The sequence below is a fragment of the Mesoplodon bidens genome (genome assembly GCF_964165515.1).
Source record: "Mesoplodon bidens genome assembly, chromosome: 17".
Taxonomy (NCBI): domain Eukaryota; kingdom Metazoa; phylum Chordata; class Mammalia; order Artiodactyla; family Ziphiidae; genus Mesoplodon; species Mesoplodon bidens.
In genome coordinates this window covers 6,845,370-6,859,557 of record NC_138174.1, presented here as the reverse complement: position 1 = coordinate 6,859,557, position 14,188 = coordinate 6,845,370, and the positions used below count along the sequence as shown (strand labels likewise).

The window sequence follows — 14,188 nt, the reverse complement described above, 5'->3', positions numbered from 1 at the left end:
GTAATTGGGATTAAAGTAATTACAATTATTGAATCCTCTATTAGCTCTAATAAAGTTCTTTAAAATTATAGTTTCTGGTTAATTTGTTTAGGTTTGAAAATTTTTTATAGGATAAAAAGTTATATATAATTCTTGTCTCTTTTTCCTAAGAAGCAGATTAGCAAGTAACTATTTTTCCTGTTTGGTGATGTGATCTGCAGGGTAACCACTTCTATTAGCTTTTCAATGGAAAATGTGTATTTTATAGTTATAGTGATAACCTGTAAAAGTCCAATTCTGAGCATTGCTGGAGTAGTTAAGTTTAAAAGTATAATGAATTTTGGTTTTCCTTTGTTCGTTTATTATGGTAAATTACCCCCCCACACACATATATATTAAATAATGGAAATAAAATCATGTCTCAAATTCCCATTCTTTAAAAAGAATCTTTTTATAATTTAAGTAAATAAAAACCAGAAAATGGCATTAGTAATAACTGAGAATGTTATTGAAATGAAAAGACGATGAGTCATTATTTTATTTTAAAAATTTCAAGGTTTATATTAAAAGAATCATTGTCTTCTTTCAGATAAACTTGCGCCTCATCTTGGTAAGCGGGAAAACAAAAGAGTTCCTGTTTTCTCCTAATGATTCCGCTTCTGACATTGCAAAGCATGTGTATGACAATTGGCCAATGGGTGAGTGGTATTTTTCTCTTGGGAATGAATAATGTTAATTCTTCATGCCCTACCTTGTTTCACAAACATTTTGAAAAAGTTGTAAGTAAATAAAAGAGAACAAACAAATGATTGAGGGTATAAGGCTTAAAGTTAAGGGGGTGCTGCATCCTTCCTGGGTTTTGCTTTTCGGCTCCTTCACTGCAGAATGATAACGGAGCCAGTGCATCAAGTCCCTGGTTGGCTTTAGAGCTGTTTTAATGTATTGATAAAAGAAAATTATTTTTTAAAAGAAAACACAAGGTAGCTAACACACACACATACACACTTTCATATCAGTAACTCTATTTATACCAAAACACAAATAAAAGGAAAGAAACACTATCTTTAACAAATTATAATACATTCTCTTTGGTCTGTTCTATACATAGCCTATTTAAAATTGAGCTTGACACAAAGTTAATTTCTAATTCATGTCACATCCTATGTTCTCTGAACTACTACAAGGTCAAGAAGGTATAAAATCCATTTATACATTGCATTTTCAAGCCAGTATCCATGACAAACAAAATTTGGGCGCGGGGGCGTGGTGTGTATGTATGTGGTATTCCTTTCTCTGGTTCTTTTCTATGTAATAAGACTGTCTTGCCATCCTCAAGTGAGTCTTTAGCTTATGTTCTTCCTTTGAACTTAACCCAAGTCATCTTGACCTTTTAATGGCATGTACCATAGTGATATGACTGTTTCAGCTGATTTCACTTAATTTTACTACCAAAGCAGCTTGGACTTTTAAATCACAAGACTTGTTTTAACAAAGAACACAGTGTATACAAAATGAATCAATTAGATCAGTGTTTCTCAACCTAAAAAAAATATATGGAACTCTTTACAGGAAGAAAATTCTTGTAGATTCCCTAGTGCTGACTTAAATTATTTTTGTTATAATGTTTATTTTTAAGGATAGAGACATATAACTCAATTAACTCTTTATGCTCATTAACTTGTATACAACCATAAAACTAAAACAGATCTACAAAGAAAATGCAAATATAACTCTAAAACCAGTAATGTTCAAATTAACAACTTCAATGTGCCACATGATATAGTTTTGCTAAAACTAACTCACTGCTTGCACCATGAATATGGTACTGTTGAGTGTGGCATGCCTCTGCTACTACTTGCTGTATGAGAACCCAGTTATCTGCAGATTCACCACAAAACCTTCATTCACACAGTGTACCAAATTGTCATTCAGCCTTCACTTAACAAGAATGCATCGTTTATGTATTAAGTCAACCTCTGTTCTTTTCTTGTTAACCTCTTGACAAAGAAGTACTGCTTAGCACCAGTACAATCATAAACTTAAATGCATACATGGGCACTAAAATCCCAAGGCTATACTTGGTTGTAAGGTAATTATTTGAATTATCTAGATAATCTCTTGCAGATGATCATTAACATGAAAACAGAATCTAGAACTTATTGAAGAGGACTTTGAGACCCTAAGAGCCTGTCTTTGTGGATTCATAGACCCGAGTTTAAGAAATACTGCTTTAGACAAACACTTTCAAATGACTGGATCTTTCTTCTCATTGATAACCAAGGAACAAGTCAACACTAGCTCCTAAATCAGGAAGAGACTGAAGCTAGAGGTCATAGATAAGAAGGAATTTCAGAAGAGCTGAAGTAAATTAAACTTGGGCTCTTAGAATACTGGATTTTCTTCATAGCCAGGCAGGGTGGATAAGTAAGAGTATGGAAAGCGTTCTTAATTACCTCTGTGGTGGTGATGTACTAAGTGTAAAGATGCCTTTTGTGACTTTTGTGGGGTGGAGGGTGAAGATAGGCTTTTGACATCTGTGGGCGTGTTGTAGAAAAGGGCACTACAACCCTGGCTGCAAGGGTTACGCCATAACTTGAGGTAAAGGAAATACTTTCACCTTCGTGATTGTTTGACTTAGACATTAAAATTAGTTTCAATTCCTTAAAGTATCCTGATTAATGGTAAACAAAGGTGAGATTCAAGTGCAGGCCTGTAGCATAGTTTCCCAAACCATCTACCAGTGTTGGAAATTGACTGTATCAATTCTATGTTACTTATTTTGATAGAAAAAGTTTTTGAACCCAATCTTTTCCTCAGTTTGCCAGTTCTACTCAGCAATTTTAGACACTGCAAGGAATACAAATAAATAATTTTTATTTTATATAAAACATTAAAAAATCTAGGTCTGCTTTGTATCACATAATGCACTAAAGGTCAGCAAATGTAAATATTTATTGGTGCTAATAATAAAAGTGCAGTGAATATTAAATCAGTAGAAGGAAATACTTTGTGCAATATATTTTTGGAAGGAATTGATTTCCTTCGGTATATTCTTGTGCAGCTTAGTGGAATTTTGTTAATAGATGGAATAGTCAGGCACATAGTGTTATTGGGTCAGAGTTCCAAAAAATAACCCACTAAATATATGTTGCTAGTAGCTGAAATTCCTCCTGTAAGCACTGTTCTTCTACAGGTCTCTTTAAATTTCAGATCCTCTGAGAAGGAAAGGAAGATAGCATATTAAACCACAGAAGCACATGAGAATCATGACACTCTCTGTAGGATAAAGAAATATGTGGCGTCACGTTTCTGCATCTCAAAAAAATACTTTATAAACATTTTTAGAATTTTTTTTCCGTGTAAATTAGACAATTACTGTCATTTGTGTTTATATCTTGACCAGAAATATTCATGTATCTGATAAGGGTCTAATATCTGAAATATACAAGGAACTCATACAACTCAACAGCAAAAAAACAAACAATCCAGTTTTAAAATGGGTAGGAGACCTGAATAGACATTTTTCCAAAGAAGACACACAGATGGGCAACAGGCACAAGGAAAGATGCTCAACATCATTAATCATCCGGGAAATGCAAATCAAAACCATAACGTCATGTTACCTCACACCTGTTAGAATGACTGTTATCAAAAAGACAAGGAATAACAAGCGTTGGTGACGATGTGGAGAAAAGGAGGCCAGTTTACATTCCCAGCCACAGTGGTGGGAATGTAAATTGGTGCGGCCACTTTGGAAAACAGTATGGCGATTCCTCAAAAAATGAAAAATAGAACTACTATATGGTCTAGCAATTCTGCTTCTGGGTATTTATCTGAAGAAAATGAAAACACTTAATTCGAAATGATATATGCACCCCTATGCCCATTGCAGCTTTATTTACAATAACCAAGATATGGAAACAACCTGAGTTTCCATCAGTGGATGAATGGATAGTGAAATTGTGAGAGACACACACATACACAATGGACTATTACTCAGCCATTAAAAAGAGTGAAATCTTGCCATTTGCAACAACATGGATGGACCTGGAGGGCAATTATGCAAAGTGAGATAAGTCAGAGAGAGAAAGATGAATACCGGATGATATCTCTTATATGTAGAATCTTAAAAAAAAAAAAAGCCAAGCTCATAGATAACAGAGAGCAGACTGGTGGTTGCACAAGGTGTGGGGAGGGGAGAGATGGGTAAACTTTTTTTTTACTTTGAATAAACTGAATGAAAATTATTTTAAAAAGAAAAATTATAGGAGAATATTTTAACCCTGGCATTTTGACATTGAGGACATTTAACACAAAATACAATTTGACCCATGTAAAATTAGATTAGGTAGAAATTATCATGAAAGAATAAAATGAACAACGCTAAAGGAAAGAAAAAAGAAATATTCTATTAAACAGTAATTTTGGGTGTGATGAATTCAAAGTAATCCATACGAAAGTGTTAGCAACTGACAACGTATTCTTTCTTCTGGAGAAGAGGGACCTGGGAGCCCTGGGGTCAGAAGGCAACAGAGACACCCCAGGGGGAGGGATGGGACGGGGGCCTGGGGGAGAATGAATGAGTTTCAGTTCTCCTTACCCATTCCTGTTGTGCTGAGTCACTGGTTTTATCAAATTCGTATTCATCATTTTGAACACTCAAAAAAAGGCAAGAAGAAGAGCGCGCTACTTACCTCCTTTCTCTTCTGTCCCTTGCTCTTCAGGCTATTTTAAACTAGTTTGTGTGTTGAGTTATCATCTCCTGAAAACAGGAGCTTCTGTAGGAAACAAACACATGATACTAGAATTCTTGAGGAAGATGATGATGATGAAATTCTCAAACCTTTCAAAATCAGAGCTTCCAATTCTGTATCTACAAGCTAGTGAAAATTACTAACCCCATACCTTGTCATGATACTAGTATTCTCAAACCATTATTTTAACAGAATCATATTCTGTATTTTACTATAATGTTAAGTTATACACTAAAATGAAATATTCTGTTATTCATTCTACCCACCAGTTTCTCTTTTGATTTTCTTTGTACATTATCCTAGCTTTCATACTTATATAGCACCTTCTAATATCTGTTATTTTTCAAGTTTATACTGAGAATTTTGGGTAAAGTGAACTAAAGTTGTGTCTTCTGTAATGTTTATCCATTGGCTTCAAAAAAACAATAGTTATCAACATTACCCAAAAGTAAACAGTTTTTTTGTTCTTTTTTAAATGTTTGTTTTCCAGTTATTGAGGTTTGATTTTTTGTTACGCTCTCTATCAATATATTAATTCTTTTAAAAATCTTTGTTAAACCTATTGTTTCCAGCCTCAAATGTATATTTTAAAAGGTACAAATATTGGTCATATTATAATATTTTCTGTTAATTACTGGTTATTAAGATTTTCAGCTGACATTTTTAAAACTAGGATTAGATTTTCCCCAACTCATTTGTTTTAGTTTTTAAACTTCAGGACCATATTCTGGCACATTTTAGTGTTCTTTAAGAAGCAAAAACTAGCCTTAAGCAGCTCTTGCTATTTAACGAGAATAACAAGAACAGGGATTGCGTGGGTAGCGACTGTTCCAATTATTAGGAAGCTCCAAGCGTCTTCTCTGATGTATTCTATCTGATTTGGAGCCGAATTTTAAAACAATGCACTAATACCTTAATTTTATGTTGAAGTGCACCTAACAATTCCCTGGTTTTTTTCAGACTGGGAAGAAGAGCAGGTCAGCAGTCCAAATATTCTACGCCTTATTTATCAAGGACGATTTCTACATGGAAATGTCACATTAGGAGGTAAGAGTTACCTTTGTAATGGGATTTAATGCCTGTCTCATTGGCAGCGTTATTCATTTGTTTGTTTAAATGCTAATGTCTGATTTTACGAAAAATATATAATTTCAAACTGTGAATTTTGCCTAATTTTTGATATGTCTACTTCTTTACATTTTGCATTCCATTTAATTTTAGCACTATGATTAAGTGTTTACTGCCTTGAGGCATAAACTCTAAGCCATTATAGATGGGAGTCCATACCGATATTTTATAAATGTAATTTAAGTGTACTTCTGGATAATATAATTTAGATGTAATATTTTTAAGTTAAGGCAAGACACACAAACTAGGAAAAGTTTATGGTAATGGATTTTCAAATAGAATACTGAAGGTATGTTTAACTGATGTAATTGCTAATCATGCAGGAATAAAGGTAAGTGAGTAACATTAGAGAGACTGTAGTGTAGTGACTGAAAGAGCAGATTTTAGAGCCAGATTGTCTAAGTTGTATCTTAGCTCCACTACTTACTGGCTCTGTAACCTTGAGCAAGTTACTTCACTGCTTTCTGTCCTAGTCTCCTCATCAGTAAATTAGGATAACCATAGTGCCTACCTCATAGGTTGGGAGGGTTGAATTCGTTTATATATTCAAAGCACATAGAACAGTGCTTGGCACATAGTAAACACTTTAATTGTTAGCTGTTACTGCTCTTTATATGTGAATGGGGAAATGTAGCTCAATAGTGCCCCCTTCTGGGTGGGACATTGTCTACCATCAGCAGGATTTGTTTTTATTTAAGTACAGGTATTTCAAATGTATTATGAGAATTAGACATTTGTAGGCAAAGGAAGTGATCTACTGTCATATATCTTTGTTTACATGTAGTCATGACTTTTTTCCTCTAAACCTAATCCTCGAAATGTTTAATCTGTTCTTCCTTAAAGGTAGAACATTTTCGTTCATTCATTCATTTATTCAGCATGTATTTATTTCTTATGTGCCAACACTGCTAAACAATTAAAGATACAGGGTTGAAAAAGAATCTCTTCCTTCAAGGTGCTCTGGTATTACATAGTAGAAACACATAAAATTTACTGTTAAAATACTGTGTGACTTGGGATAGATGAATGCAAATGATTATTATGACAATGCCAAGTAGATGGAGTGTTTCAGTATGTAATTTTACACACAGCCACGTTTTGAAGGCAGTGATAACACTGGTCTAAAAAGTGCTGCTATCTACTGAGAGGTATCTGCCGTTTAAAATATAGCTTTTTTGGTTTGTAGTTATTGTTATTATTTCTTTATAGCTCTTTGTGTAGTTACATGGACCAATTCTTAATGTGTTGTCCATGGCTATATTTTACATTCATTAAGGACGGGACCATATTTTAGTCTTTTTTTGAGTCTGTGCCTCACATAAGCTTTTGTAGTGTTGATGGGTCAATGTTGATTGAATTAATCTATTGACTCCACGAATGAGTCTTGAGACTCCATTTCCCTTTGAGTATTGATCTACATGAGCAATTTCTTATCAACTTAATTCTTTAATTACCCCTCTGTTGTGGCCCCAAAGTTCCAACTTCATATTAAAGATAATAGAATTTGTGTTAAAATCAAACTTTTGACTTTTTTTGGAATTTGTTTTTGACCGATTAACAGATTGACTTAGTTCTTACTGTCATTCTATGTTGCTGTCAATCTTTTCAAGAACAGACCATCTCTGGTCTTAGTGATTTAGACAAAGAGCATAGGAATATAACCTAGACCTTTTAAGTTGATCAGTAAATCTGGGTAATAACATTGAACTATTTGTGGCTTTTTGGTCGCTGTTTTTCTTTGTCTCCCTGTATTTTTTTTTTTTTTTTTTTGCGGTACGCGGGATTCTCACTGCTGTGGCCTCTCCCGTTGCGCAGCACAGGCTCCGGCCGCACAGGTTCAGCGGCCATGGCTCACGGGCCCAGCCGCTCCGCGGCATGTGGGATCTTCCCGGACCGGGGCACGAACCCGCGTCCCCTGCATCAGCAGGTGGACTCTCAACCACTGCGCCACCAGGGAAGCCCCTGTCTCCCTGTATTGTTGAATGCGGATAAGGAGGAGACGGCACACAGGGTCATACAGTTGAATGGCTAGCGTGGAGAAGGCTTAGGCTTGCTTTGCACGGCTTGAGACTTGCTCTGTAATGTATAGCCCTGTGGGCATCGGATACTTATTTTTAAATGCAGATTTCTGCATGCCCACTCTCCCCCCTCCCCGTCTCCCAATCTACTACCGATTTGAAGTCCCTGGTAATTTTTATGTAAAGGGTGAGAACCTCTTTTCTGGATACTGTGCAGTGTCACAGTAGAAAGCAGAAGCACCACAGTGAAGGAGAGAAAGCATCTTGGATCTTGTATCCCTCTTCCTTTACCTTCTCTTAGTATCAATATCTACAATTTCTAGTTAAAATTCAGATGGAGAAGAAAACTAAGTCCCCGTCAATCAAATTTGTGGCTTCAAACAGTAAGCCCCTCAGCAGCTTTCTAGGCCTGCCCAACATTTCTCCAGATTTCCATCTCGGTTCACTTACCTGTTCTCTGAGATCTATTTTCCTGGCTGCTCAAAAAGATGATGATCATGGTAATATTTATGGAATGCTTTTTTGGGCCAAGCCCTGAGGTAAGCCCTTGCCTTGGATTGTTTGTTTTAATCAATGCAGTGGTAGGGGGCAGGTGATAGAGTTACTATCTCCAGTTTAGGTGGAGGAAGCTGAGGCGTAGGGAGGGGACAACAGAACTCTCAGAACTCAGCTTACAGTCAGTAAGTAGCGGGGGGCAGCTGTAACCCAGGTCTGGCTTACTGGAGTCAAGGCGGTGGAGTGAGAGTGGGACACAGCTTGGTACGTGGGCATTTTAATTCAGTCAGGCTTTCCCAATACATTTAGTGCAATGTTTCATAATATAAAGTCCTGTTTGCATTTCAGTGTTAAGTCAGGCCTAGGAGATTATCCAGTAAAGGCCCTCCTTTTTTTTTCAGCCTAGTGTGTATTTTGGGGCCATGATGCTTCATTTTAACTTTGGAAATTAAGAGAACAGACCAAGTAGTGGCTGGCTAGCTTTAAATAAGATGGAAACTCACCTTGATTACATGAAATATTAGGAATATTGAAGATAATTAGGGCTCTTTTTAACCAGCATCCTGTAGAGCAGGTTTAAAGAACAAGTAGCAGGAGGACAGTGCTTGCTAAGTAATGATCTAAGCCTGCCTTAGGTTTGTAGTGAAGAGACTAGTTTGAAATGTCAGAACGAAAACATCACAGCTATGGAAACAACTCCAGATGTTAGATCTACCGGCTGCTTCTAATTTTATACACAGAATGACAAAGGGATTTGCCATGAAACTTTTGCGTAAGTGGTTCGTGGATACATGGGTGCGTTATATTAGTCTGTGTCTGAAATATTTCATAATAAAAATGATTACTTATAAATGAGAAAAACCTTTTAAAGACTTGATTAGAAAACAGTGATTACTAATAATGCCAAGACAGTGATTCTTTTAAAGTAACCTTTTTAAGAAAATTATTTTCTAATTGAAGCATATAAGGTTAAAAATAATAAAATTATTATATTATGTTTAAAATTATGTTTGTCATTTCTTCTGTTTCTACACTATAGTGGCCTGTTTGGTGCAGGAATTTTATTATGTGACTAAACATAATTAGGTTTAGAAACAAATGTCTCTTAATCTAAACTTCCCCCTAATTTAGAAAAAGTATTCTTTAAAAACTTTTTGAAATTCCTTCTCTCCTTTAAAGATTATCCAGTATTAACCAGTTATGCATTTTCTCTTGTTCCCTTCCTTAAACAATGTGTATATATGTGTCAAGCTGATAGCCATAGCTAAATAATTTCTGAATTATAAAAATTGTTTCTGATAATATTAACCTAATTTCATTTTGTAAAAGATGCTCTGCCTGGTAAGAAGTGCCGTCTGTTGAGGAAGTCATACAAAAAGCAATCAATTTTTTAAATGGTTTCAATTTTGGTTAGTGATTTCCACAGGTTGGTGTTATATGTAACAAGTTGTCTTCTACTTTTCACATAGCATTAAAACTTCCTTTTGGCAAAACAACAGTGATGCATTTGGTGGCCAGAGAGACATTGCCAGAGCCAAACTCTCAAGGTAAGCCACGCACTAGAGAAGTTTCTCACTTGAGCCACAGAGACAGGCATTCAAAAATGGCTCAGTTTTTCTTGGAAATTCTGAGGGAAAGAAGTTTTCATAGTTTATGGTGACTAGTTCTTAGCAGTCAAACCAAATCAATGTGTCCCTTGATTTTCCTCTGTGTTTACGTGTGTGAGTGTGTGTGTGTATCTTGGTTTGGGGGAGAGGAGGGGGAGGGGCAGGACTGTGGAGTCTCTAGGGTGTCTGGGTAGGTAAGTGGGCCTTTATGTTAAAAACCTCTGGGGGCCTCTGTTTTGGGGGTGAAGACAGGTATCACCCCAACCCCCACGCCCAGCCATTTGGCCTAGACACTGCTTGCCCTGTGGAAGCCTTCTGCTTCCGGGAAGGATGAGGTGCTACCATCCGTCCTGGAGCTGGGTCTCAGTGGAGAGGGAAGGTGACTTTGTGGATGATTGCTAAGACCTAACTAGTCACCAGAAACTCTATTCATAGTTTATGAATGGAGCTTGTTAGTAAGCAAATAACCAGAGAGTTTGGAAGCAGGCTAAAATTAAAAGGGTATTTACTATAGGTTTTTAATTTAAAATAATGCAAACAACATTAAACAGAAAAATCCTGTTTCTTATTATGCCCCTTTCCGCATGCATTTTTATGAACAAGGCTTCTCTTCACTTTCCCTAGGTCAGAGGAATCGCGAAAAGACCGGAGAGAGTAACTGCTGTGTGATCCTGTAAACGCCGTCTGCCAGGTGTGGTGTGATGCAGTCTTTTGTCTTTCATGCTGCTGGGCCGGAGGAGACCCAACGTCGCTTCAGAACCTTTAGGATGAGTCTGCCTGTAAATACGTGGACCTGAACTATCACATGGACACTGTCATCTTTTCTCACGAAAGTAAAAAGAACCAAGAACATTTTTCACTATGATTTTTTATTTCTAGTATTTTTGTTTATGTTGAGCAGTTTTAAAATGTATTGATTTTTGAATGCAAGTCAATCTCCAGGGGAAAAGCTAACAAGTTATCTTTCATAGCAGAAACGATTTTGCTGCCACAAAAATTTTCATCACCAGAACTAACAAAATCAAGTGTTCCAAATACAGTATGCACTAAAAGAGACAGTTATTTTCTTCATCAGCAGAATTTATAACATGGTTTATGGTACCTAGAAATATACTCATATATACCAATCCACACTGGAAGACACTCAGCAATTAATGAAGTTAATTACTGGGCCAACTTGAGAGTAAAAAATGGAAAAGAAACTAAAATGTTGGGTGAATTCTACCAAAGTCAGCCATGGCAGCTGCACTGGCACAGAATCCTACACTGAGTGTGACTGTTCTCACCGCAACAAGTGAAAAAACAAAACGTGCCTCTTGTTGAAGTTACTCAGCAGAGGGCTGATGAACCTAGCTGTTTCTCCTTTAACATGTGTACTCTAGTCAGACAGTGACTGAGGGCTTGTTCACATAGCACAAGACGGGTGAGAGCTCGCGTCCCGGCCTTAACGCGGGGGTAAATTCCAGTCACTCGCAGACCTCCGTGATTGCGCAGAAATATTAGAAAACCTCACTTATTCATCACTTTTGTGTATTTGAATATCAGCAAATTGAATTTTTCCATAATTATTGCTCACCTCTGTGTCCAGTGTCACAGTTACTCATTAGAGACCTCAGATGAATTCTTAAAATTAAAAAATTCTCCATAGGACTAATTTTGTTTCTTTATGTAGTTTGCATTGGGTATTAGTGCTTGCAATTGTATTAAAGTCAAAAGCTGATTTTCAAGGCACACTTGATTAGGGATGCCAGTTTTTTGTTTTGTACCAATAATTTAAAAATTGATATGCTAAAAACAATTTGCACAGCACTAAAGCATGAGCTAGTTTCATCTAAACCTGTAAAAAATATAAAAGATTTTATATTTTTTCACTGGGAAGAAATTCTTCCTGGATGAAATTACAAATATGTGTAGAATATATTTAATTAAAAACTTATAAAATACCTAACTATAGAACTTAAATATAGATTGGCGTGTAGTATATAGAACAATGTTCCATATAAATAACTTTAGCCTTTATAAAAATGCAGTTGCAGGCTGACGTCATGTTCTGTACTGAAGTGAGTGTCCACGGCCCTTACAAATGGTAAGTGTAAATGATTTCAAACGGTCAGCTTTGTTTAAAGGTAATCAGGTTATTTTATTCATTGTTAATGCTTTGACGAAAAGGCTTTATATGCAGTAGATCTAAGAAAATATTGTTCATACTGATCAGAATTAAATTTGTATAGAGCAGAGTTTTAAAATGAATGTAAATAGCACTAAACATTTTCCTTCTGCAACCTGTACTTAGAGATTCTTTCTGTAAACTAAATAAAAAAAATATTGTAGTGCATTTTGGTGGTAACTTTAAAGGTCTTGATTAGGTTGATAATTGTTTAAGCACTGTCTCATCCATGTTAAAATTGTTGTTTTTATTTCTGAATCTTTTAAGAATTTGTTTAATATTCTACTGTTAGGTTTGGGACGAATCCCAATGTATCTCTGGTATTTAACCTGGTTAATTTGTGCACAGTCACGACAATGGGTAGAATTATGTAGTCCCTGTTATCACTAAGATGTTCTATTCAAGAGATGTTGAATATTTATATGCTTTGTTGACTAGCTCACATGTGAATTCTGTTAGTGTGGACTAAAGAAGAATCTGGTAGTTACTTAATTGGGCAATTAAGCCATTTATGGCTGTATTCTTTCCTAATACAAACTACTGGTAATTATTTTTAATACCTATTTTAATTCTAATTATTCTTCTGTTTCTCCAAAGTTAAAGACTCCATTTAATTGTGATTGAAATTTTATGATGGTTAACCATATTCTCTGTTGGTTTTCAATATATTTTTCTGTGTGTTCCCACATTATAAATTTCCCTTCACAAGACCTCAATTTAGAGTTTGCAAAATGGATGAACTGGTTCATCAGTAGAGAATTATGTCTCTCAATACCTAGTATCATTGTTGTGCAAAATGAGAAGAAGAATTTGAAAATTGCAGTAAAATTATATACAGGAAACACCAAAAATTTAGATGCCTTAATAGTGTATACGTGAAAATACTCAACCATCCCTTTGAAAATAGTTCCTTGGACTGCCTGCCGGTTAAAATCGATCGATCATATCCCATTGAAGGTCCCTCTGCCACAAACAGCTTGCTTGCTGAAAGGCGAGAGCCGCGGAGGTCCAGTCCTGTAAATAAGACCAGAACTACGGGCCTGTGACCCTGCCCAGCACTTGGTATTTAACTCATGTCTTTTACCTAAATTGTCCTAGACTTGAAGTATTCTGGACAAGGCAAAGCTTTTCTTCTTTATTAAAACCTCAGCATGTCTCCTTGATCTGACTTATTTGGTTCCTCTTCAAGATAAGTTTTATCTTATCATGAAAAATGTAGTATTTAACATCATCATGCACATTACATGAGGTTTTCTCATGACAAACATCTATCCTTAGTTTTATGTCATCTTGACCAATGTTAGAATAATTTCTGTTAGCTGACTGTGGTGAACAATGTTTAATGTGAAAAGAAATTAAAACTTTCTTCATCTGTTGTAGAATATTTCCCTTCTTTTAAATGACTTCATAATTTTGGTGTAGAAATATTCTTTGTCGCTACTGTTTTTCTCTTTTTTCCTTCCATTTACTTTATTACATTCTTCAGTAAAATCAGCATTATGTCAGCCGTTTTTTCTTCTCTATTACCGAAATCAAAGAGAAGTGATCAACCAGAATTTTGTGTGCCTCACACCATCGTTACTGGTAACTGTTGCAGGCATCTCTTTTATTTTTTTTCCATTATTATTCTGTAATATAGCCACTGGTTAGCCAAACAGAGTGACTGACTGGGGGTGGGAGGAGGGCTTGAAGAAGGGTGTGTAACCTATACTTGTGGTTGAAACAAAACTGCAGGCTGCTGGCCGTCTCCTAGGCACGGTTTCCCTGACCTAGCAGAGTGGGCTTCTCGGACGTGGGCAGCGGGTGGTTGGCTGCGGCTCCCCTCAGCGGAGCCCCTCCGAGCGCTTGTGCGCTTTCTTCGGAAGAATACAGCATGTGTGAAGCCCTTTCACAGACCAGGGGATGGGGTGGGGACTGGCTTCTGAAACAGTTCGTGGACAAAAGTAAATAAACGTCCAAGTCTCGGTAAAGTTTAAGCCAGCACTAGAATATGAAAACATATTTCATTTATTAAGTTAGTTTGTGGCTCTTGACAATGAC

General features: G+C 36.2%; 1 protein-coding gene across 2 annotated transcripts in view; it reads left to right on the top strand.

Annotated features, from left to right (window-relative positions):
- Positions 1-13,642, top strand: part of UBL3 (ubiquitin like 3) — a 70,183-nt gene extending 56,541 nt beyond the window's left edge. For both annotated transcript variants that reach the window (XM_081214473.1, XM_081214472.1), the window contains exons 3-6: positions 569-677; positions 5,694-5,780; positions 9,844-9,921; positions 10,606-13,642. In XM_081214473.1, the coding sequence (XP_081070599.1) occupies positions 569-677; positions 5,694-5,780; positions 9,844-9,921; positions 10,606-10,658 (327 nt within the window). In that variant the 3' untranslated portion in view covers positions 10,659-13,642. The remainder of the gene's footprint in view (positions 1-568; positions 678-5,693; positions 5,781-9,843; positions 9,922-10,605) is intronic.
- The last annotated feature ends 546 nt before the right edge of the window (positions 13,643-14,188 follow it).